The 25,462-nt window shown below is 34.1% G+C and overlaps 1 protein-coding gene across 2 annotated transcripts; it reads right to left on the bottom strand.

The window, feature by feature from the left end:
* Positions 1–656: 656 nt before the first annotated feature.
* On the bottom strand, positions 657–23,856 carry LOC110685212 (N-alpha-acetyltransferase 11). 2 transcript variants are annotated; one of them, XM_021861694.1, is made up of 4 exons: positions 23,012–23,856; positions 22,333–22,606; positions 1,358–1,616; positions 657–1,109 (listed from the first exon to the last, which is right to left on the bottom strand). In XM_021861694.1, exons 2-3 carry the CDS (start codon positions 22,583–22,585, stop codon positions 1,384–1,386), a joined length of 486 nt encoding a protein of 161 aa, XP_021717386.1. In that variant the 5' UTR covers positions 22,586–22,606; positions 23,012–23,856; the 3' UTR covers positions 657–1,109; positions 1,358–1,383. The 2 variants fall into 2 exon arrangements, with proteins under 2 accessions (XP_021717386.1, XP_021717385.1); XM_021861693.1 differs by having other exon boundaries at positions 657–1,112; positions 23,012–23,853.
* Between the last annotated feature and the right edge of the window lie 1,606 nt (positions 23,857–25,462).

Below are 25,462 nucleotides of genomic sequence, written 5' to 3' on the forward strand. Positions count from 1 at the left end.
TTTGGTTATTAGATACACTAAAACAGCTAACAATTAACAACTATTTATCAAACACTTTTACACAATTAGTTATTTATAATTAGCTAGTCAAATTAGCTATATAAATCAACTACCAACTATTACCAAACAGGGCCTAAATCCGTTAAATTTTAAGAGTTACACTTACCAAATATAATTGTTTTTTTTATTTTATTTTTTTAAGTGTTACACTTTCTTTTATGGCAAAAAACCACATTGTAATATTATTCCCTCCATGTTTTTCCAAGTATTACATTTACCAATTGTGTTCATGTTTTTTTAATTGTTACACTTTTTTTAGTAAAAAAAACTTCATTTTAAAATTATATCTCTTCTCGTATTGTCCCCACCCAAACCAACTACTACTTTATTTATTATTTCTTCTCTCAAATTTATTTTTTCAATAAACTATTAGCCCCATTATCTAAAAACACAGAGAGATCGAGTATATATATCTTTACTCATAATTATTTCTTTCCTCACATTATTACTTTTCAATAAACTATTAACCATAATATTTTTCTTTTACAATTTTATAATACTCCAACTCGTCCACTTATCCCTTATTATATTTAAGTAAATTAAATTGCCTAAAACTATATTTCGATCAAAGTGATCACTTAAAAAAAACATGGAGGTAGTAAGAAATTTGTTGATGAAATTTGTTGAAGAAAGTATGGAAATCAAAACTACATTTTGATGATATTTTCTGAAACAATTGTATACCAAAGTCAAAAACGACATTAAACATAGTTGAATTTTTGTTAATGATGAATTTACACAAATAGCCCAACCTCACTGCATTTTTACAAAAAATACCCCTTGATATTCTCACTAAGTCTATCAAGGAGATAAACTTGAATTTCCTCAAACCTTCCAAGGTATGCTTATGAATTGGACGGACATAAATACATTTTACCTTTCTATGTGAAGATCACACCTGAAGGCAAATGTTCAAATGATGCAATATTATCCAGTCACTCCTTTAATCCTGTACAGTATTCCTTCCATTTGATACGACGCATATTCTAGTTGACCACTCGACGATGCTTCAATCGCCTTCTATTTTGCTCAGCATTGCCAATGGAAGCCTACTGGTTAAAAGCAAATAAAATCTTTTATGAAAGAGGCAAAATCTAGTTCATTTTATTACAAAAGCTCTCACCAGAAAACAGCAAAGTTAAGCAAATGTCAAGATTTTAAGATAACTGGGAAAATTAAGCATGATCAATCACTAATTAAGATGTAAAAGCCGGAGAAACAGCACCAAAAACCTATTCCCATTAAGAATAATGTTTCCTGACACAATCCTTAGCAAAACACATTGAAAATCACTTACCACAAAATTCACACTGAGGCTTCATATCATTCACTGGTGCTTAAATCCAAGTACATTCTATACGCATCTCGGTCAGCTGAATAGTACTTTGCTACCAAAGAATCTATCCTGAAACCAAGTTTCTTGTAAAGATCCACGGCAGGAGTTCTCGAGGGATCGACATGAAGAGATATCCTCTGTATCTTCCTAGTTTGACATTTTCGAATTGCTTCTCTAAGCAGTGCTTCCCCATAACCTTGTCTTCTATATTTCTCTTTCACTAGTTTTCAATAAAGAAAAAAACTTAATTCAATCAATCAATCAATTAAAGCCTTAATCCCATAAGAAAAAAAAAACAAAAAACAAAAAAAAAACAAAAAAAAAAAAAAAAAAAAAAAAAAAAACTGAATTAATAAAGAAAAATAAAAGTCCAATTAAGCTTTTTCAGTTATAAATCAGAAAGTGCATACTTATAACAGGGTACATAATAGCTACATTACTCAGACTTTTCATTTCACCTCACTTTCAATCCTTGACACTTGGACATGGATAGGACACTTGACACTTGACACTTGACCCTTGACTAAAACCATATAATAAATACACAAAACAGCCGGGTTGGAAACTTGGACTATTTAACACGTAACAGGGTGGACACCTAAGTTAACAAGTTAAATGCATCAAAAAATTGAATGCTTCCTTTGCTCCAAATTAATTTCACCATTTCTAGATGTTAAAACGACTACTTTATTTACCCTTGCCACCCAAAACCTTGCACCCATGGCACTCCTTTAAACAACAAGAAGTCAGGAACCACCACAATCAACCAATTGCTACCACATTTGCACCTTTGTCATATCACACAACGACCAACATAATTCCACGACCACAATCTGCCTAACCACAATCGTTACAATCCACCTACTACCAAAATTATGCAACCCTAACAACACTACAATCATATCAAATTGGCATAAAACTACAAATATCCTTATCTTCTAGCCCCAACACCATTGCAACAGTCCTCATCTCATGAGATCGAATATTCAAGCATTTCTTACCAAACGGGCAAATTAGAACCTTTGTAGTTGAATTTGACAATGAACTTTTTAGATCTGAGACCTTCGGTCAATTCTAACAACTAAAGGTTCTAACTTTGCTTATCTAGTAATCCCAATGATAATATGTTGAGATAAAAAAAAAGGTTAACATGAAGCTAGTGGGTGGGGAGTCTTAATTCTTCTGGTGGGGTGAAGGGGCAAGACAAGTGGTGGTGGTGATACGATGGTGCTAGGAACAAAGGGGATGGGGTTGGTCGTGGTGGCTGTGCTTGCTGGGGGGTTAAGTGGGTAGAGTTGGTGGTGATACATGGTTGGCAACCAAGGCAGCTTGGCAGAGTGTATGAAGAGGGAGAGAAAAGAGAGGATGTATAGATAGAGTGGGTAATAAATGAAAATTTAGTAGGACACGATTGTGAAATTTACTACATAAGGAAATGGTGTAGTTATTGTGAAATCACCACAACCGAAATATTACAGAGGTTTGAAAAAGGCTACATTAACTACAAGGAGAAAATGAAAGACCCTAGTTTCAACCAAGCAACAACAATTTCCTAACTGTCCACCTTCTTAGAGTTCCCACCACAAGTAAACAATGAAGAGAGCAAATAGAAAGAACTTATCATTAGTACTTCACATAAATCACCCTATTTTGTCCTCTGTTGCAACTTCAGCATCAGGCTGATTGTTGAAACAAAATGGTTCATGCTAGTGATCAACAACACAGAAGAACAGTATGACAGCTTGTTACAAATTATCAACTCTAAATTTGTTAAGAATCAGATGTGCATAAAAATTTATAAAGACAACATATTTCATGTCAGTTTTGATAAATCAAAAGGCATAAACATATAACAAGTAACATCTGTTGTTTGTTGTAGTTCCTATGCAACCAACAAAAGCTCTAGTTTGAAAAGAAGTAAGCTGGTATTAATACAGGCAATAAGAGAACAGAAAAAAAATATTTGTTCAATAATAAAAAAAAAGTCTGGTAAGAGATATTAGAAATTTTGTGGTACATATCTAGACGACTAAGATTCTGCAATTAACTGATAAACTAGAGGTTTGCACAGCTATAAAGGAGCACCCTCAATTTATCTAATATAAGTACCTTGTTCAGCAGTAAGGTATACAAAAACTGTACAAACATTGAGAGTAATGTCAGCGTCAAAAACATAGAATGACAATTCATCCAATAGACATAAGTAAACATTAAGTTGGCATCTGTAAAAAATTATTTGATTGTTGGTCAGCTGTGACTACTTTTTTCATCATAACAGTGGATAATACACTTGCTTCAACCACGCTTACATGAAGTATCAAATACATGTTCGATTGCAAGACATTCTTTCAGAAGATACCAAATAGAGATGAAATGGACAGGATATATTGGTCCAGATATATCATAGGCAGCATAATCCCCTTGGAAGAATGCAGTACAAATCCAACATTAGAAAAGTAAATAGAATCTTCCCTAAGTGGTGACTCATTCTTTTTTTTTTTTTTTGTTCTAAAAAGCGCCACCCTTAAGTCCCTATTTGTAAACTTAGAGCCATGCTTCACAACTAAGCATTTAATAAACTTTTTTTAGAAAAAAAATGCATAAGCATTTATATACGGCTACATCATTTTGATATGGCCATATTGTACAGGAATTTCAATTGACACAAATCATTTGGTTTAGTATGGGATGTTTTAAAAACCTAAGATCTTGTCCGGATCAAATGTTCCAACCCTAAGTTTTTGCATTGCACGTTGCAACACGTATGTTACTTAAAACTTAGTTGCTATTACAAGTTACAGTGAAAGATCCACATGTCTCCCGATAATGGCTCTATGCCTCTAATGATCTAACTACTCTAATAGCATAAATTTATAAGGAAATCCTTAGTATTTTGAAACTAAATTTGACTCGGGACACATTCCACAATCAATGCATCATATCCGTTCTTGCAAAATCATGATCAGTCAGATGATCACATCCAAAATCGTATTTTGAACCTTGGGTGAATTAGATACATCAAGAACAATGTGCTATCTTGCTGATCTAGCTAGGTGAATCAATTCTAGGGTCTGGACATTGCTGATGTAGCTAAGTGAATCAATAAAGTTAAAGCTATCTTGAATCCAAGTTTTCTTGAGTACCAACGAAAGTTATTAGGACAGATGAATCAGTTAATACAATGTCCTTTGGCGAGGAAATGTGTCAACAAAAAATAAAATAAGAAGATCTTTAAGCATGGACCAAAGTAGTTTTTCTAAGGAGAGCAAGGAGGAGCATGAATATGGCATGCTGCTATAAAATAACTTTTCTGGACCTTAGAGATTAAAAAATATAAGCTCAGGATCAAATGGATTTGTGCTAGCTTTAACAAATGGTTGGGATTGGAGAATAAGGTTCTGGCAATTAGGATCATCTCAAAAGACATGGGACTTTGTAACAAAAGTAGGTTATTAAGAATTGCATATGACAAACTAAGAAGCCCTTGTGTAGAGAGGGAAGAACCGTAGAATTCAATAATGTTGTAAATGCAGTCTTAGATTATGAGGGAGGCATATCAGCAAGACAACAATAGTAGAACGAACAAACTCATAATAGCAAATAATAAGGATTATGTCTTTGTACTCTTGTCACCTTTTATGGAAAAGACAACAATGACTAAACACATTTATTTTTGAAGTGGTTAGTGCAAGCTCAGATAAATTGGTTTTCATATTACATGGTAACAACAAGCTGATCTGGATGTCAACCAGGAACAGGTTAATGACGGCACTATCCTTAAAGATACTCTGGCACCGTAGCTATATGGCTGCAACAAATTGTAAGAGCTTCAATATGGTAGCTGATTTGGGTAGAAATACCCAAGCCACGTGGCCCAATCAGAAGGGGACACGTGTCACCCTAGGAGAGGCCCAAACAGGACCAATCACCAATTGACACGTGGCACTTCCAATCATCAGGGAAAAAGGCGGCTTTCAAAGGCCTAAATCCCGAGAACGCCATAAAAACGGCGCGGCCCATCTAGGAAAGGGGGCATTGATTCCTATGACCCTGTAAATAGGGAGATTTACCCCGATTTGGGGGCACGTTCATTTATTACATCACAATCAATTCTCTCACATCACATAAAATACCAGATCTCGGGATCTGAGAAGATACTTTTACTTTCCGCTCATTTACTTCACTTCGACCGTTTGTTTGTTTGCAGGTACAACCGAAGAGCAGCCAGTCTTGGTGACGAAACTCTCCCGTAGGACATCTCGCAAAAAACCCAGCTTTAGTAGAGGGATTGGGCTGTTTGTAGGGATAAAAAATTCACAACTTAATAGTTTTTCCCAAAGATGACATAACAATTTATTTGGATAGCAAAGTGGAAGGGAAAGGGAAGGGAGTGAAGAAGGAAAGGGAAGAAAGGAAATGGAGGGAGAAGGTTGAAGGTTGAAGGTTTTATGTCTTCGTCAAGTGGAATTACTAGATATATAATGGATTAAATTATGGAGATAATTAAGTTCGTTCTTTTGGGTCGACATTATATCATAGCTAAAGGTATTAATGATCTTTGGGGTATTAAAATAGGCCAAAGCCCAATTGAACGGATCCCATTAGGTCACACAAAGGGCCTGAACATAAGAGGAAAAGGCCCATGATGGGCCTCTCCCTCTAGGTGGCCGAACATATAGAGGATTTTGAGTGGGCTTAGCTCACCTACTTGGTGTAGGTATAATGAGATTATCAATAGACCAAGTGCCTAGGTTTTGAGATAACAGTTGATGTGATCAACAAACTTGAGTTAGCTAACACAAAACCCAATCTCCCTCTCTCTCTCTCTCTCCCTCACGCCAGAGGTTGTGCACGGTGGTAGTGGTTCGTGGTGGTAGTCGGTTGTCCGCAAAGGTGGTGGTGGTGGTGTTTTCCTTAATCATACGACCAATATAGGATTGGTGGACGTTTGATTAAATCTCGTGGACTAAGTAGCAGAGCCACACTTGGGGCTCTATTCACTCCCTGACTTGTCGATCAAAATGTGGAATTACGCTTCAACAATATTATTATGTGATTCTTATATGTTATGCATGTGATTCTGTTTTAGGTGCGTATGAATATGATTCATGAAATTCCGCTTGAAGTACCTAAATCCCTACATGAACACGTTTGATCATAATAATAGGATTATTTTAATGTCCATGTTCATAATAATCAAGTAAGAGAGAGAGAGAGAGAGGCTAGGCTTCGTGTTTGCTAACTCGAGTTTGTTGATCACATTAACTGTTATCTCAAAACTTAGGCACTTGGTCTATTTATAATCTCATCACACATAGACCAAGTAGGAAACCTAAGCCCACTCAAAATCCTCAATATGGCCGGCCACCTAGAGGGAAAGGCCCATTATGGGCCTTTTCCTCTTATGTTCAATCTAAGCCATTTGTGTGACCTTATAGAATCCGTTGAATTTACTGTGGCCTATTTTACTAGTCAAAGATCGTTAGTACCTCTAGCTATGATATAACGACAAACCAAAAGAACGAACTTAATTATTTCCATAATTTGATCCATTATAGATCTAGTGATTGCACTTGATGAAGACAGAAAACCTTCCATCTCAGACAAGTGTGCAACATTCAAATTCCTTAAGTCAATTTGTGTCTTGATTTGATAATATAATTGCATCACATGTCAAAATCATATTAATCTACAAATCATTTCTTGAACACTAAGTTAAAATTGCAAAACAAATGATTACTATTTAATCCATTTGAGCACGACCATGCATTTTCTCAATTCTCCCTTTTTAAGAGGTCTTTGACAAATTTCCTATTGTATAAGTAGACTCAATCCAATCTTGTGGCAACCAAAGGTCCCACTCAACTTTTGATGTAACCAGGAAACACCCTTCATACTCCCTTTTTACGGCATGATGTTGTGGTGCCCTACAGTTAAAACAATCATTGAGTGACAACATTGTTCCACTCATGTCAAAGTAATCCACTAATATATCCAGAAGTTCTTTGCTTGAACTTCAAAGTAGGTCAAAGTTCGATCATACATTTGATTGACCGAACATCTCTATGACCCTATAGCCCATGAAACTACGCTATCAATCAATCTTATATGCTAGTTCGTTTATTGAAATCATTTAGGTCTATTTTAATGATTTCGAACTAGGAACTTAAATAATTTATGAATTCAGTTCACTTATGGGGTTTCATTTCCCAAGTCACGTATTTGATAATCCCATTGAAATTCACAATTTGGACATTTTACCTAATAACAAACCAATATTTAATAAGATTAAAACTTTGTTTTAATTTATAAACATAGTTTAACATGATTGATGATTTTACTATTGTATCAAAAAAACATCTACCATCATGATCATTTCAAATGAGCCTTTTGTGTCTTTAAGCTATTGAAATAGTTTAGTAATATAATTTACAAGACATTCTCATAAACATGAACTTTGCAACTTCTAAATTTTATAATAAAATTTATTTCCTTGCACTAAGAATGTTCCCTCATCCTTCTACAAGGATTTTAGGAATTTCTAAATTGTATTCCAATTTTACATTGGTCTTCGCTTGAAATCTATTACAACATGTTCTTAAAACATGTAAATCAAATAGACAACTATAGTCCATGACACGTATGATGTATCCTTTGCCAAAAAGCACAAGGAGCATCACTCAACCCCTTAATCTCATTAGCTTTTTCTGAAGTCTTATTAAGTAATGTGCCATGTTATATGGGATTGAAACTCCTTTCGAACCTTATAAGAACCTTATCAATATAAGTCTCTTAACTAAGCTCAAACATCTTTCGAGATCTAACTCTATAGATCTTAATTCCCAAATGTACTCATCTTCCTTTTCAAGGTTTCTCATACAAAATGCATTAGCCATCACTTGACCCTTCAAGCATGGAATAATCGCCATTTGTAAGAAATATGTCATCTACATACTTGAACAAGAAGAGTGTATAACTCCCACTAAACATCTTGTATACACAAGACCTTCATTTATGAGTTTATCAACTGATTTAATAAACTCATTAAATTGAATATTCTAACTCCATGATGTTTACTTTAGTCCATAAATAGACCTTTAGTTTTATGCATCCTTAGGATTATTGGATTTTCAAAACCATTTTGATTGTATCATATATAAATCCTCTTTCATGAATAATTTCAAGAAAGCGTCTCTGAAGTCCATCTACCAAATCTCAAAGGTAGAAATCACTAGAAATATCATTGATAGATTTTAGCGACACGACTAATTAATATAAAGGTTTCATCATAGTCAACTATGAATTAGTTGAATCCTTTAACAGCTAGTTTTTGCTCACTTAGAAAACACTTTTCTTCTTTGTCTGTTTTGCTTATAATGGGCCTTACCCAATTAAGCAAATTATTCAAGTGTCGTACACTTGCTTTCGGACGTGGAATCTATTGTAGGATTTTCATGGTTTTAAACCATTTGGAGTTATGACTCGTCAAATCATCTTTATTAATTGCATGATCGTTATGTTCCAAACTCAACATTTTTAGAACTCTTCGTCAATGTGGAATCATATTCCTTTGGCTAAGTTTTAGATATGCTAGTCATCATTGTGGGTTTTTATGCAATAAATTAAAACTTATACAACAACTTTTACCCTTAACAACCAATTCACTTTCACCACCAAATACTAAGAACATACCCTTAGTCCTTAAGTACTTTAGTATATTCTAAGCTGCAGTGTGCCTACACATACTAAATGCGTATGAGACATGTGGACTTGTACATATCATGACATACATATTAGACCCTATGGCCGAGGCATAGGGTATTGTTAGATGATCAACAACCACCAATTATTTTAGTTAAAATAAAAAACGTAATCCCTTGAAAAATTTAGAATCCACAAAATTTCAAAGGGAGATATTGATTTGCTAAATTTAAGTAACCAAATTTAGAAAACTAAAAACTATTTAAACATTTGTTATTGTTTGTCCTGGGAAACCTTGGAAAAGTATGTCCTGGGAAACCTTGGAAAAGTATACCTTGAAGATGACCAACCTTGTGATATTGTTGGTAAAGGTGTAGTAAAGATTAAGTTAAATGGGTCGGTTTGGGAGTTGAAGAATGCCAGGCATATTCCCCACCTAAGAAAGAACTTGATTTCAGTTGGCAGCAGTTAGCCACCAAAGGCTACACTACAAACTTCCAAGATGACAATCAAAGATTTCAAAGGGTGCAATGACAATTGCTCAAGGTAAAAAGAGTGGTACTTTTTACATGACAGCAAGGGCGTGTTGTTTAATTTCAGTTGCAGTAGGAAATGAAAATTCCAAATTGTGGCACTAAAGACTTGGCCACATGAGTGAGAAAGGGATGAAACTAATGCATTCTAAAGGAAAATTTCCAGGTCTTGATTTAGTTGATATGGACATGTGTGCAGAATGCATACTTGGAAAGTAGAAGAAGTAAACTTTCAAACTAGTGGTAGAACCCAGAGAAGGAAAAGTTGGAGCTTGTTCACTCCGATGTTTGGGGACCAACAACTACTTTATCTATCACTGAAAACACTACTTTGTTTTATTAATGATCACTCTCGGAAGGTATGGGTTTACTTCTTAAAACAAAAATCCAAAGTGTTTGAAGCTTTCAAGCGATGAAAAGCTATGGTGGAAAATGAAACGGGTTTGAAGATTAAAAAGTTCAGAATCGACAATGGTGGTGAATATGAAGACACCATATTCAAGATGTTTTGCTATGAGCATGGAATCAAGATGGAGAGAACGGTGTTGGTACACCTCAACATGAGCGTAAGAACCGAACGTTGACAAAATGAGCCAGAAGCATTCGTATACAGCCAGGTTTACCGAAGCAGTTCTGCCAAAAGCAGTAAACATAACGCTTACTTGATGAACCGAGGACCATCGACTCCATTAAACTACAAAATACCAAAGGAGGTATGGACCGAAAAAGATATAAATTTTTCTCACTTGAAGGTTTTTGGTTATGTAGCATATGTGCATATTAGTAATCAAGGCAGGAATAAGCTTGATCCTAATTCAAAGAAATGTACTTTCATTGGCTATGATGGGGATGAGTTTAAAAGGTGATTCATACTAGAGATGTGATTTTCAATGAAAGAGTCATATACAAGGATAGACACAAAATTGATGTTTGTAGACGAAGATTATGTCCTGCCATGGAAGACTCAACTGTAAGTAAAGCTTAACAAGAAGAATCCGTTGGACAAATCAGTACGCCACAATCCAACATGCCACAGCCTTCTAGTCTAGCACCACCAATATTGAGAAGGACTACTCGTCCACAAGTACCAAACAAAAAATACGTGAATTAGTGATGAAGGGGAACCTGAATGCTATAATGAAGCATGTCAGATAAGTGATGCTAGCAAATGAGAGCTTGCAATGAAAGATGAAATGAAATCTTTGATTTCAAACCAGACATGAGAATTAACTGAGTTACCCATGGGTATAAAGGCACTTCACAACAAATGGGTACATCGAGTGAAAAAGGAGCATAATGGTTCCAAGAGATACAAAGCTCAATTAGTAGTTAAAGGATTCCAACAGAAAGAAGGAGATGACTAAAATGAGATTTTTACACCTGTTTGTTGTGAAACATAAAACCATTAGAACAGTGTTAAGTATTGTTGCCATTGAAAATCTTCATCTTGAGCAATTAGATGTGAAGACTGCATTTCTTCATGGAGATCTGGATGAGGAAATATACATGCATCTAGAAGGTTTCTTAGAAAATGGGAAAGAAAATATGGTGTAAACTTAAGAAAAGTTTGTATGGCCTAAAGCAAGCCCCAGGGGTACAAAAAGTTTGAAACTTTATGCATAAGGAAGATTTCCAGAAGTGCAATGCTCACAACTGTTGCTACATTAAAAAATATCAATTCAGTATATCATTCTACTACTTTATGTCGATGATATGTTAGTAGCAGGTTCAAATATGGATGATATAAGAAAACTAAAGGAGCAATTGTCAAAGGAATTTGACATGAAGGACTTGGGTCTAACAAAGAAAATTCTTGGAATGCAAATTACAATAGATAAGCATAAAGGTACTTTGTATTTATCTCAATAAGAATACATCAAACGTGTTTTAAAGAGATTTAATATGAGTGATATGAAGCCCCTTGCAAGTCACTTTCGATTATCCAAGGATCAGTCTCCTCAGAGGATGATAAAGATTATATGGCTAAGGTTCCATAAGCAACCGCAATTAGGAGTTTGATGTATGCAATGGTTTGTACAAGACCAAACATTGGACATGCAGTGGCAGTTGTTAGGAGGAAAAGTTCATTGGGAAGGAGTGAAGTTGATTTTGAGGTATCAACGAGGTATCACATAGAAGTGTTTCTACTTTGGTAAAGGTGAATTAAAAGTACAAGGCTATGTCGATGCAGACTTTGGAGGTGAAGTCGATCGTCGCAAAAGCACCACGGGTTATATATTCACGGTTGGAAATACAACGGTTAGTTGGATGTCGCAACTATAGAAGATTGTTGCTCTATCCACTACGTAGCGGTAAATGAAGCTAGTAAGGAAATGATATGGCTTTAAGGTTTGGGTAAATGAGTTCGGATTCAAGCAAGAGAGTAATATATTATACAGTGATAGTCAAAGTGCAATACACTTGGCAAGGAATTCAGCATTTCATTCTAGAACTAAGAATCTAGCAGAGACGGTGACTATTGACAAACTAAAGTTGTGTTCAACTTTAGTTAGCTTGCATGAGTAACATACAAGAGAGTTTTACTGCATGGAGTAAGGTGTGAAGACAGATTAAAATCAGTCTTCAAGTAGGAGATTGTTAGATGATCAACAACCACCAATTATTTTAGTTAAAATAAAATAGAAAACAACGTAATCCCTTGAAAATTTTAGAATGCACAAAATTTCAAAGGGAGATATTGATTTGCTAAATTTAAGTAACCAAATTTAAAAAACTAAAAACTATATAAACATATGTTATTGTTTGTACTATCATCCCAAAAACAAAAAGAAAACATAAAGCAGCGCATGGCCCCCACTTATGAACTATTTAAGTGCAATACATCCGGCATGACCCATCACTTATGATCGAAGGGTTATTGGGTTTTTAAATGGAAAAACAATCTCAATATTACTAGGACCTAGATTAATTGTGTTGTGATTAATTTAGTGGTGTTGTGATTAATTTAGTGAACTTTAACGCATCATCATCAACATCAATAAAACCTAGTATGCAATACTAATGCATAAAATAAAGCACGACATAATATGGCCCCTTAGTCCTAAGAAACTAAACTTAAAATGCTCCCACTTGAACCTTTATGGATCTCCATCTACCTTGCTCCTTTAGGCCTTCACTTCATGGGCTTCTTGGACTAGAACTATTTAATTAACTATTCTATTTACTACTTAAATAAAATGTTACAAAAGTAATTAACGATTCACATACCGTATTTAGATTACAAAATACATCATGAAGCGCAGATCGTATCCATAATATATGGGCAATACTGGTGTATATATAGCATAATAATATCATATATTATAAAATTGTCATACAATAAATCACGTAAGCATGCTTGCCTAAACTAAAATATCGAATATTCTTAATTAAGGCAATGCAATTCCTAAAATATCTCATATTTTAATTTCGTAATTAGATAATACCATACTCCTTCCGTGTTATAATAAGTGTTACATTTTGACCGTCACATAGTTTTAGGCAATTTAATTGACTTAAATAAAATAAGAGGTAAGTGGGGTAGTTGGAGTATTAAGAAATTGTAAAAGAAATATAGTGGGTTTATATTTTATTGAAAAATAATGAATGTGAGAGGTAAGAAATAGTAAAAATTTAATAATGGTTTAGGTAGAGATCATCAAGGAGAAAGATATGATATTAAAATGTAGTTTTTTGCCAAAAAAAAAAAAAAAGAGTAACACATATTAAAATACGGCCACATTAGGCAAGTATAACACTTATTAAAACACGGAGGGAGTATATTATTCATGACCTTCCTAAAATACCATATATTTTAAATTTGGTATGAGACAGAAACAAATCTTATTTTAATCTAAAAAGATAAATCATATTTATTCTCTAAAATTATCATAACAAACTTAGGAGATTCTATCCTAATTACTAGCCAATCAAATAATTTTAAAATTAATTATTTCAGATAATCACTAATATTTTTTCAATTATTATCCATTTGGAATTTTGCTCAAAATATCCTAACAAGCTTTATCAAAATTTAGCAACTTTTAAAATTTGATTTTATCTCAAAATAAAATTTTATTTTATTTTAAAATTAAAATAAAAAATATTTTTTTTAAAAACCGTGCGCCTCCACTAGCCAACTTGTTTGGGCAGCCGAGGCTAGCCATGGTGGCTAGGCGCCTGAAAGGCACCCACTGCCTTGCGACAGTGGTGGGTAGCAGCAATTGCAACTGCAGGCCGAAGCGGACCACAGTTGGCCGGACACCGCACTACCTTGCGGCAGCAACAGCATGCAACGCTTGCATAACTGCTGCCTATCTGTCACACCACGTTCCCACCCTCCCCTCCCTCTCGGATAACACCCCGGTCCGCAGCCACAGCAGCTGCCGACCACAGCTCTTTTTTCTTTTGTTTATTTGTGGTTTTAATTTAAAATATTTTTTGTCAAAATTAAATTAAAATTGTCCAAGAATTAAAATTAAATTGGGTTCATCATAACATTAATTCTAACTTTAATCTAACCAATTAGGGCTAATTTGGGTCCAATTTTAAGGCTAAATTGAGCAATATTAAATCATATTTAATCTCCAAACGTTAAATCACATTTAAAATAAGAATTGGCCCATAATTAAATTATTCGCCATCTTAATTGATTATAAAATTATGAACATGGACGTCAAAATAATCCTATTATTATGATCAAACTGTTCATGAACAACCCTAATTTTGAAATTGAATTTGGAATTTAATTTTAATTAGATTAATTAAAGTCATGTTTTAATTCATCATGGACCAAACTAATTTACTTAACAAAAAGTTGTTGATTTAAATTAGAATTTCAAAAAAAAAAAAAAAAAAAAAAGAAAATAATTTTCTGTTTTGGGCGACAACCGCGGCTCGGTGGCGCAGCCACGGTGGCTACTTTGGTATTGGTCCAAGAGGGAGGTTGAGGAGAGGAGGGCAGCAGGTCCAAGGAAAGGGAGTAGCAGCAGCGATGTGCAAGCGTTGCACAAATACTGCTGCAGCGACCTGTTGCCGCCGCAGCCGTCTTGTCGCTGTAGTGGCAGCGCACGCCGTGGACTTGGTTTGGCCACACCACGGTGGGTGGCATGCTAAAAAAAAAAAAATTAATTTCAAAATAAAATCAGATTTTATTTTGATAAGTTTTCAAAATTAAAGTTGTTAATTTTCACTAGTTTGTTAGGATATTTTGAGCAACATTCCATATGGATAATAATTGATTTAAAATTGTGTGATTGGCTAGTAATTAGAATAGAATCTCCTAAGTTAGTTCGGATGATCTAAAGAGATAAATATGATTTATTCTTGGAGATTATATTAAGATTTGATTCTATTTCATAACCAGATTTAAAATATATGATATTTTATAAATGATCATGATTAATATATGATATTGTCTAATACATATTAATATATGAGATATTTTAGGACTATGTTGCCTTAATTAATAACATTCGATGTTTTAGTTTAGGCAAGCATGTTTACGTGATATTATTATGTGGCAATTTTGTAAAATAGGATATTATATTGCTATATACAATAACTAGTATGGCCTAATAGATTAGTTAAAACGATCTGCGCATCGTAATGTATTTTTGTATCTAAATACGGTTTGCACACCGTTGAGTATTTTGTAAAATATTATTTTATAGTAGATAAAATAAGATTACAGGTTACAGTTAATCCAAGAAGCCCATGAAGTGAAGGCCCAAAGGTGAATCAGAGATGGTGATTCATGAAAATTCAAGTGAGAGCATTTACTTTATTAGTTTTCTTAGAATTAAGGGGGCATACTATATCTTGTTTATATATGTATTAGTAGATTATGCATGCTAAGTTGTATTGATGTTGATGATGATGCACTATAGTTCACTAAATTAATCACAACATAATAAATCTTGATTCGGTAATATTGAGATTGCTTTTCCGATTAAAAACCTAACCCTTCGATCATAAGTGTTTGGGTCATACCTGGATGTTATTGGTGTTATTTATCATTTTAGATAATTTGGGGTAAATCAAGTTTTATAATTTTAATTGGTTGTGCTCAACAAGATTACCTAAAGAGTTCAGAATCTTGAAACAAAGGGTAATTATTAATCATGAGATGATTAATTATTCAACCAAGAGTTGCAATTAGTAAAGAGTTTACTTACCTTGAAATGTAATGGTTGATAGTAAGGCCAAAGTCCGATAAATTATTAAACAAATAAAGGATCTTGGAATCACTTAATTCAATTGGGACAATTTTATATCGAATAAAGTGCTTTAAAGTTACCTAATAAATCTATTTATGGTGCTTTAATGTTTATTAAACACATTATTGAACTTTTCCTTATTTTGTTTGTAGATGAATAGAAAAACAATAACACTAATTTACCTCTAAAATTATAAACAAGGCTGAACTTTATGAACTTCAAGGATTGGAAAAATGAGCTAAGAAAAGTTCTTAAGAGCCACGAAGCTCGCTTGTGTATCCTAATTGAAAGCAAATTTACAGTTGGAATGACTATCGATAGGCATGTGAACGATGTTTCATATGCCGAGAAAGTCAAGTTGCTCATCTTATCTTCCATTCCAAAGATAATTTGAGCACTATAAGACAACTATGGTTTACAATTGCCTTCATGGTGCATGTAGAGGACATGTACGCCCATATGGCAATGGCACCATTGATGGGTATGATGTGGAAATCATTAACATGGTTCCCAAAATCGACTACTCCTAGGTATGAGACTTGTGTTACTCATGGCAAGATTATGGCCAAGAAACTCATGCCAAGTCGGTCACTTAAGATCCATGTTGGTGAGATGATTGCATTGTTTAACCGCATGGATATCTTAGGGAGACCCTTCGATGATGTGTTGGCTTATGACACTATATTGTATTCGCTCCATGGTGGTTATGACATTGTCAAGCTTAATCATGATGATGAAGACTCGACTACCAAGCTTCTTGATTTACTTGTCAACCATTCTAAGGAGGAGCTGAAGAAGGGTGAAAGTTAGTGTTATTATTATTGCGGTGGGTGGTCATACCATACGCCAGAATGTCCCCACTACATGTACTTTAAGATGGAAGGTAAGGAGTTACCTAACATTCTTGTTGAAGAAATTAATCTTACTTCCTCTTCCACATGGGTATTTGATACCAGTTGTGGTGCTTACATTGTGAATGATGTGAGGGTCTACGAGTAAGTAAAGGTCTATGAGTAAGTAAGAAGATAGCTAAGGGAGAAATGATGCTTCGAGTAGAAAATGGAGCAACAATTGCTGCATTTTCTATTCGAAGTTATGAATTAAAAGTCCCTTCTGGTCTCATTTTGGTACTTAATAACTGTTATTATGTTCCAACAACCGAAAAACGCTATTTCTTATAAGATTAAAGACAAATGTTGTTTTATTTTACAGAATAGTATGTTATATGCTACCGCAAAATTAATTAATGGCTTGTATATTTTAGATTATACAACTCATGTCTACAAAATAGATCATAAAAAGCAAAGAATAGATGGTTCAAACCCAACTTACCTATGCATTGTAGGTTAGGTCATATAAACCAAACGTGCATCCAAAAATTACATAAGGATGGACTTCTTTCATCATTTGATTATGAATCATTTGAAAATGTGAGTCATGCTTGTTGGGAAAAATGACCACGTCACCTTTTACAAGAAAAGGTGAAAAAGCTAATGACCTTTTAGCACTCACACGTATGGATGTTTGTAGGCCATTGAGTTCAAAAGGCTAATAGTGGGTTTAGCTACTTCATCAATTTTACTAACAATTTAAGTAGATATGGTAATGTCTACTTAATGAAGCAAAAGTCGGAATCCTTTGAAAAGTTCAAGGAATTCCATAATGAAGTTCAGATCCAACTTGGCAAGACAATTAAAGCACTACGGTCTGATTGTGGTGAAGAGTATTTGAGCTAAGAATTCAATGATCATCTAAGGGATTCTGGAATTCTTTCACAATTGACTCCTCCTAGAACACCACAATCAAACAGGGTATCGAACATTGCTAGATATGGTTCAATCCATGATGAGCTTTACAGATCTTCATATATCGTTCTGGTGATATGCTTTAGAAACAGCTGCAAATACACTAACAGATGCCCGTCCTGTAGAAGATAAACTAAGGAAACAAAAGGGTATTACTTCTACAATCGCGAAGAAAAAAAAAAGTGTTTGTTGCTCGCGATGGTGTCTTTTTAGAAAAGGAATTTCTTTCTAAAAAGCCAAGTGGGAGTAAAGTGGTTCTCGAAAAGATTTGAGACGAGCAAAAAATGGATGTGGATAACACCACATCAAAGAGGAGGGCACATGAGTCAACTCGAATGACAAATCATGTGTCGGAGCAAGCTGATTCAACTAGCGAAACTCCTATCATCCCACTTGAATCTAATTCATGCGAAAATCTTCAAAGAGTTGAAGAGTATATCTGTTATTGCTCCAACCCCACGTATGTCAGTGAGCATCATAAACAAATTATCAAAATCGGAAACAAATTATCAAATCAGACACAAATTGACTTAAGGAATTTGAATATTGCACACTTGTCTCAAATAAGTGGGAGATCGAAGGTTTTATATCTTCGTCATGTGTAATTACTAGATATATAATGGACCAAATTATGCAGATAATTAAGTTTGTTCTTTTGGGTAGTTGTTATATCATAGCTAGAGATAATAACGATCTATGGGCTAGTAAAATAGGCCAAAGCCCAATTAAACGGATCCTATAAGGTCACATAAATGACCTAGATTGAACATAATTCCCTCTAGGTGGCCGGCCATATGGAGGATTTTGAGTGGGCTTAGGTTTCCTACTTGTCTAGGTACAATGAGAATATAAATAGACAAAGTGCTTAGGTTTTGAGATAACAGTTGATGTGATCAACAAACCCGAGTTAGCAAACACGAAACCCAACCCCTCTCTCTCTCCCCCTGACTCATTCGTCCGTTGCCTGTGCTAGTGGTGTGTGTATGGTGGTGGTGGTCGATTGCGCGCAAAGGTGGTGATCGTGGTGTTTTCCTCAATCATCCGACCAATATAGCATTGGTGGACGTTCGATTGAATCCCATGGACTAAATAGAGGAACAACACTTGGGACTCTATTCTCTCCATGATTTATAGTCAATCGCAACGTGGAATCACGCTTCAACGGTATCATTATATGAATTTTATGTGTTATGCATGTGATCTTGTTTTAGGTGCGTATAAATATGATTCATGAAATTCTGCTTAGAGTACCCAAATCCCTACAAAGGTAAGGTTACATTTTCCCCAAATCTTTCTGACATTAGAGGAAATTGGTTTATTAAAGAGGGAGGGAAAATGATTCCCGGCATTTCCCTTCCATTCCCTCCTACCACATGGTATACAAACAAGGGAGGATGGATCCCTCTTTTCTCTTCTCTTCTTTTCCCTCGAGTTTTTCAACAAAGCATAAGTGACCTTAAAGCTGAAAAAAATAATTGACACTTTTTAACGGCCGCTACAATTATAAAACGGTTATAGAACGCTGTTGTACCGTTACGTAACAGCCGTCGCTGTGAGTTGGGTGTGATTTTTAATCCCTGTTATATAGCAGCTTTTCTTGGATCAATAAGTCCCAAACCCGTTACATAACGACCGTTATAGAGCAAACTGAACGAGTTTTAATTCCATGATCCTTTATTTGCTAGTTGCTAAAAATATGTTTGGTAGCTATTAGGAATATGCTGATATACTCTAAGAAATTACATCATTGCCCTTAATAACATTTTCCTCCTTTCTCTTCCCTTTTCTCATTAATGGCAATTAGATCATTTCATACCCCTCTTAATTCCCATCCCCAATTACTAGCCTCTCCTAAGTATTAGAAATGTTGGAATTGAGTGGGAGTTTATAACCAATTCCCTTAAAACAAATAACGGAATTAATCATGTTTGTATATAAATTCCCATTCCCACCTTAAACTCACATACCAGAACTCTTAATAAATGGTAATAATGAAAAAATAGGATAGAATAAGTTATGTTGGTATATAAATTCTTATTCCCACTTTCTTAATCTCGGATATCAAACACTCCAGAAGAACTTTGAGAACCCTTAATATAAGGAAGTAATGAACAAATTTAGAATAGAATATTCATTTTACAACTACATCTACAAAGCTCTCATTTAAAAGCTCCTAAAATCAGGATTTTCAACTTAGCTTATTAACCTCAAATAACTCTTCTAATTCCATTCTCAACGATTTAGAGTTTTGGTATTTTCAAAGCTCTCAATTTACCTCAACCATATGTCTTTGCCACAATTCTCTCTCAACCAAACACCTCTATTGTCAAATACTATCTTTTATTTATCACCTTTTGTGATTCACTATCTTGTGAAAAATTAAAGTTCTAATATCGTTAAAAATTCTAAAATTTAAATATTGCCAAGAATATGACAAGTTAGGCAACTTGTCGGCTCTCTCTCTCTCTCTATCTCTCTCTCTCTCTCTCTCTCTCTCTCTCTCTCTCTCTCTCTCTCTCTCTCTCATGTAATTTCTCTTTTACTGCCCACACATTTAATCAATACAAAGTTAAATAATGAAACCTCACATTTGGGGAATTTTCTTGATTTGTGGAAATCCTCAGATTATGTATGAGCCCTAATTGTGAATTTTGCCCAATCAAGAAGACTAACCAATGTTAACTAAACCCTAATAACATAGAATAATATATAAGTGCAATTATTACTACAAATTGGGAGTATTTTAAAAACAGGATCACTTGTAAAAGTCCTCATTTTAGGCGAGAACTCTAATTGAATAGCCAATAAGACAAAATTTGTTTTTTTGATGAAAACGAATGGCTCAAATTATATCCACAAAACATTCCTATCCTAATTGAAATGTCAATGGAATTATGGAAGAGTTAGAATTAGAAGAGTTTGCACTTTGAAGATTCAAGGGGGATATATATAATTACACAAAAAAAGAAAAAAAAACATAACTCATAACCTATAGTGTAAATAAAAGATCATTCCAGGAAGAAGATAAAGAAAAGATCATCAGACAAATATCTTTGTCTCTCCAAAGTACAGACAATTGTCCTAGGTGATTTAACTCTATAGTATAAATCATGATGCTAGGAATAGATACCGAGAGCATTCCAATTTTCAGAGATACAACAAAGTACACCTTTATTGACTGTTGTTACACAAGGCAATCCCTCCACTTAGAGAGTAGCAGGCTTGCAGTTCTGCACTCTCAGGTGTGCTTAAAAGATGGTGCAGCAAAAGGCTAATCAATGGCAGTGAAAAATAATGGTGGGCGGTGGTGTGGTGGCCTAGGCTAGTCCATATATTTTTAGCCCAAACTTTGATTTTGATCAGTCAATGGTTTTGATCAGTAAAGAAAGCAATCTCATGCCAGAGTACACATTTAATAAATTAATTTTTTTCATAATTAAGAAAACCAATTCCATATAAATTTTAACCAACTCAAGAGAATGCATACGAGATTGAGATCAATGTTGTAATTGTCTAACTAGCAAAAGTTTGAGGGTACTGTTGCATGATTATCTAAGCTATAGTTTGGTGTTCTAGGGGCTGCTTGCAACATTCTAAGAGGATATTTGGGTGAAAATAGCTGAGACTATTTTAAATTTTAAATTTTAACCAATTCCATATAAATTTTAACCAACTCAAGAGAATGCATACTTAGCTACTAGTTTTGCAACAAGGATCGCTTATAAGAAAGAGTTTAATGATACTATCCTTGAATATGATAATTTCATAATATGTTCACCTTAAACAAGCATTTTAATAACAGATCAGCACCTGAATCATCCTAAATAAAACTTAGATCTAGTATAAAAAAGGTCCCCTATATATTGACAGTCTTGTATCAACTGAACCTATTTCATGAAAAACCTTATTCCCTTTGTTTTATACATGGCTTCTAGCCATCATATACATAGGCTTCATATTTTCAGTTTATTATTAGACCAACCAGATTAGAAAGAAGAAAAATCGTGTGCAATAAAGCAAAGATAAAATCTGTGTAGGATATCTAATACTACGTACTACATAGAAGTTTGGCTTAAAATAGCTAGTACACAAACTACAATAGTTAAGTCATACAAATGTGCATTCAGCTTTTATCATCACAGTCATAAGGTAGATGTAGTGCAAACAACTTTGCTCCAGTAACTAATAAAGTCGTAATTATTCAAAAGAGTATAATTGGATAGCATAACAATACCTAAATTTTCCTAGAGTTTCTCTCAATGAATGAAACAATAATCATATAATAACAACCACAAATTTTCATGCCTTCAAAGTAAAACTCCAATTTTCTAATCAAATGGCAGGTCCAAGATGACCATACCTAATATTGCTACTAAATCAATCACTAGAAATAAAAGCATTTAAATAACACCTCACCATAAAAATAGCAACAGCATCGTATTCAATCAGATGACACCGAACTTCTAACTAAAGCAATGATCGGACAAACACGAGAGCAACCAATACACATAAGAAAGCAACATCAAAGCAAATAGGCCGACACATGAATAGAAACCACAACAAATTAGTCAAGCAATTTAGTCATGCTCCATTTAACAAAATCATGTTCAGAGATATAATGTAAGCTAATAGAAAAGAAAAGAAAAAATTAATTTTCCAAAAGAGGGATAAACTAGAACCTGCAAGCTTACTGATGAGCGCTTGTAACGACGTCGGGCAGGAGTACATAGCATAGCCAGCAACTTCACCATTAACATAAGCATATAGCAATCCAGCATTCTTTTTACTAAGTTCATCATCGAACGACCTCGATAATGACTCGTGTTTAGGGAATATCTTCTTCTCCATTTTCACCACTTCCTCCACCATTTTTGAGTAATTGGGTGATTTCCTATTCAACTCTGTAATCACCCCTTCGGCTAACATTGCCATCTTTCAGTTTTATTGATATAACTGACAAAATAATTATACTTTCAAAGCATGAGTTATTAACATTAACAATTTAAAAAAAAAAAATCATTTTTACACAATCAAAATTCGGAAAAAAAATAAATCAAATTGGAGCATTCAGACATGCCAAAGCTAATGAATTGGCTCAAAATTTATCATAATTGAGAAACCTTTAATAGAAATGGGACTTAAAAGCGAAATTACGAATTCAAACAAAACTAGCAGACAATTATTGTAATAAAAAAAATCCGGAAATGCAAAAGGCGAAAAAAAAAAAAAAAAACTCATGAATTAAATTTATATTACTTCGTATTCTTTAACAAAATGGAAGAACCGATGAAATAATTTCTGGAAACAATTAATAAGTAAGAAATTAGTACGTAGGAGATGAAAAGAGAGAGGGAGAACCTGAATTAGCCCGGAGTCCGGTGGAGATGGAAAAACCGCTAGTTGAAATAGTAGTCAAAAAGTTTTGACTTTCGAGATGAATACAAGGAGGAAATTCATGTTTATCAGCCTGATATACCAAGTTGGTAAATCAGGGGTAAGATAGTCATTTATCCTTTAATATGTGGGTAACTTCGTAATTTTAGTACTTTCTTCCTGCATTCCTCACAATCCCAGATCTCCTTCGTCCCGTCTTCCTCCATCTCCATTCTTCCAATGGCAGATTTCCGGCTTTCTCGATTTTCGCAACCTCCGTTCTTCCAATCGTCCTAATCCCAAATCAACGTCCTCGTCTTCCTCCATCCCCCATTGTTGAGGTTTTTAATGGTGCAATCTCCTTCCATTCTCGCAAATTTAAAGCTTAATTTTACTCCATTTTTGCAAATCTCAAGCTTAATCGTCTTCCATTCTTCTACGAGAACACCAACCATTTTAGGGTTAACCATTCCCTTTCTTTCTCTATTTTTTCTTAGGGTTTTCTTTTAAATTCGGCGGCGAAGCCGCTGGAATATAAAATGCCCGTGGTGGAAATAGTTGTGGAATGAGGAAGCTTCGTGGTTGGAATGGTTGATGATGCAGTGTGATAGATGATTTATTTTATTTTTATTTTCATTTTCTTAAACAAAGTTGCAATAAATTACCAATGTTGCCACCTGATATACAAAAACATGTATATCCGGCTAATTTAATGGGGGCTTCCTCGAATACACATAGGTTTAAGAGTTTCATCACCAAAATTTATCAATAACTAGTTTTTGACTCGAACAATGACCCGATTCATTATTTTACCGTACTAAAAAAATATCAATTGTTTATTTTTGTATATATTATTGACTATCAAAATAAATTATTTTATTTACAATAACCTAAATTTTATATATGTTTAATATATGAAAAATGGAAACTAATAATCCCACATTTACTCCGTCTTCTAAAACATCCCACATTTCAATTATTCGAAAACAATCCCACCTTTGATAGGGATTTTCCTTTAACGATCCCTAACCGGTTGGATTATTTTGGTAACCGTTTTCCTTAGGTTATAAGACATGTGTTGATTTTTAATAGGTTTATTCCATTTTTAAATTAATAAAAAAAATTAATTAAAAAAAAAAACTGAAACCCCAGCCACCTGAATGAGTGAACGACCCCCCTTCCCCTCCCCATCCCTCGCCCCTGCCTTCCCCAGCAACCCAACCGGCGTAGTAATAATAAGCCTGACAACAATTCTAGAACTATCGAAACCCCCAGCCACTAGAATGGTGCATTCATCACAGTAATCGCCGAGTTGACTCGACAGAACATGAGAAAGTAGGACTAAGCAAAACTATTTGAAGATCCGAAAATCCGACGATCCGATCCGCATCCGATCTGAAAATTATGGATATCCGATCCGATTTTGATTTCGGATCGGATATCCGATCTGGATAAATCGGATATCAAAATTTTGAATTTCGGATATCCGATATCCGAAAAAGTCGAATATCGAATATCCGATCCAATATCTGAAAAATCACGTAATTTTCCTTTTTTATTTCTTGAATATTCTACCTTTCAGCCTTCTTAGATTTCAGGAAAAAAAAAAAAAAAGGTTTGCGAATGAAACCCTAAACAGAAACCCAATATTCATTCACTAGATGAAAGCCCGTGCGATGCACAATTTCTCATACATATATCTCAAGAAAAGATATTTTCCTATATACTCTAAGGTTTTTTTTTTATAATATGAAAATATTAAATATTTTACCAATAAATAATAATAAAATTAAAATAGGTTTAGTTTAAATAAGTTTAAATGTATATTTTTTTAATTGTGAAATTTTATTAATCTATTAGGATTAATAAGCGATGCACGGTTTGTTTGTATTTTTTCAAACAAAATAGTTTACTAAATTATAGTTATCCGATAAATTTTGTGATATTCACTTGTTTACTACTTGAATTTTTTACTATAAAATGAATTATTAATTTTGTTTTTCATATTTAGATAAAAATTCCTAATATAAAAAGATAATATTTTATTTCACAAAGTTTCACATATAACTGGTCACACCGTGTGGTTGGGATTATTTGGCCAGGGTTACTCGGTTGGTCAAGGGTTACTTAATCGATCAGGGGTTACTCGCACGATCAAGGCTACTCGGTTAGTGTTTTGGTGTGTCTCAGCCGCCACACGGTATGGCCAGCCACACAGTAAACGCGTTGATTTTATTTTTATAATTAATATAAAATTTTAGATCTAAAATAAATTGCAATTCTTTTTTTCATTGGCTAAAATATAACATTTTCCTATGTGACGCTCTGATAAATTTTTATTTATTATTATATACATAGCGCTTTAAAAAAACTAATCTTACGTGGCATAAATCCTATTGTAGCGTTTTAAAAATATTAATCCTACATGGCATTTTT

The sequence above is a fragment of the Chenopodium quinoa genome, unplaced genomic scaffold (genome assembly GCF_001683475.1).
Source record: "Chenopodium quinoa cultivar QQ74 unplaced genomic scaffold, ASM168347v1, whole genome shotgun sequence".
Taxonomy (NCBI): Eukaryota; Viridiplantae; Streptophyta; class Magnoliopsida; order Caryophyllales; family Amaranthaceae; genus Chenopodium; species Chenopodium quinoa.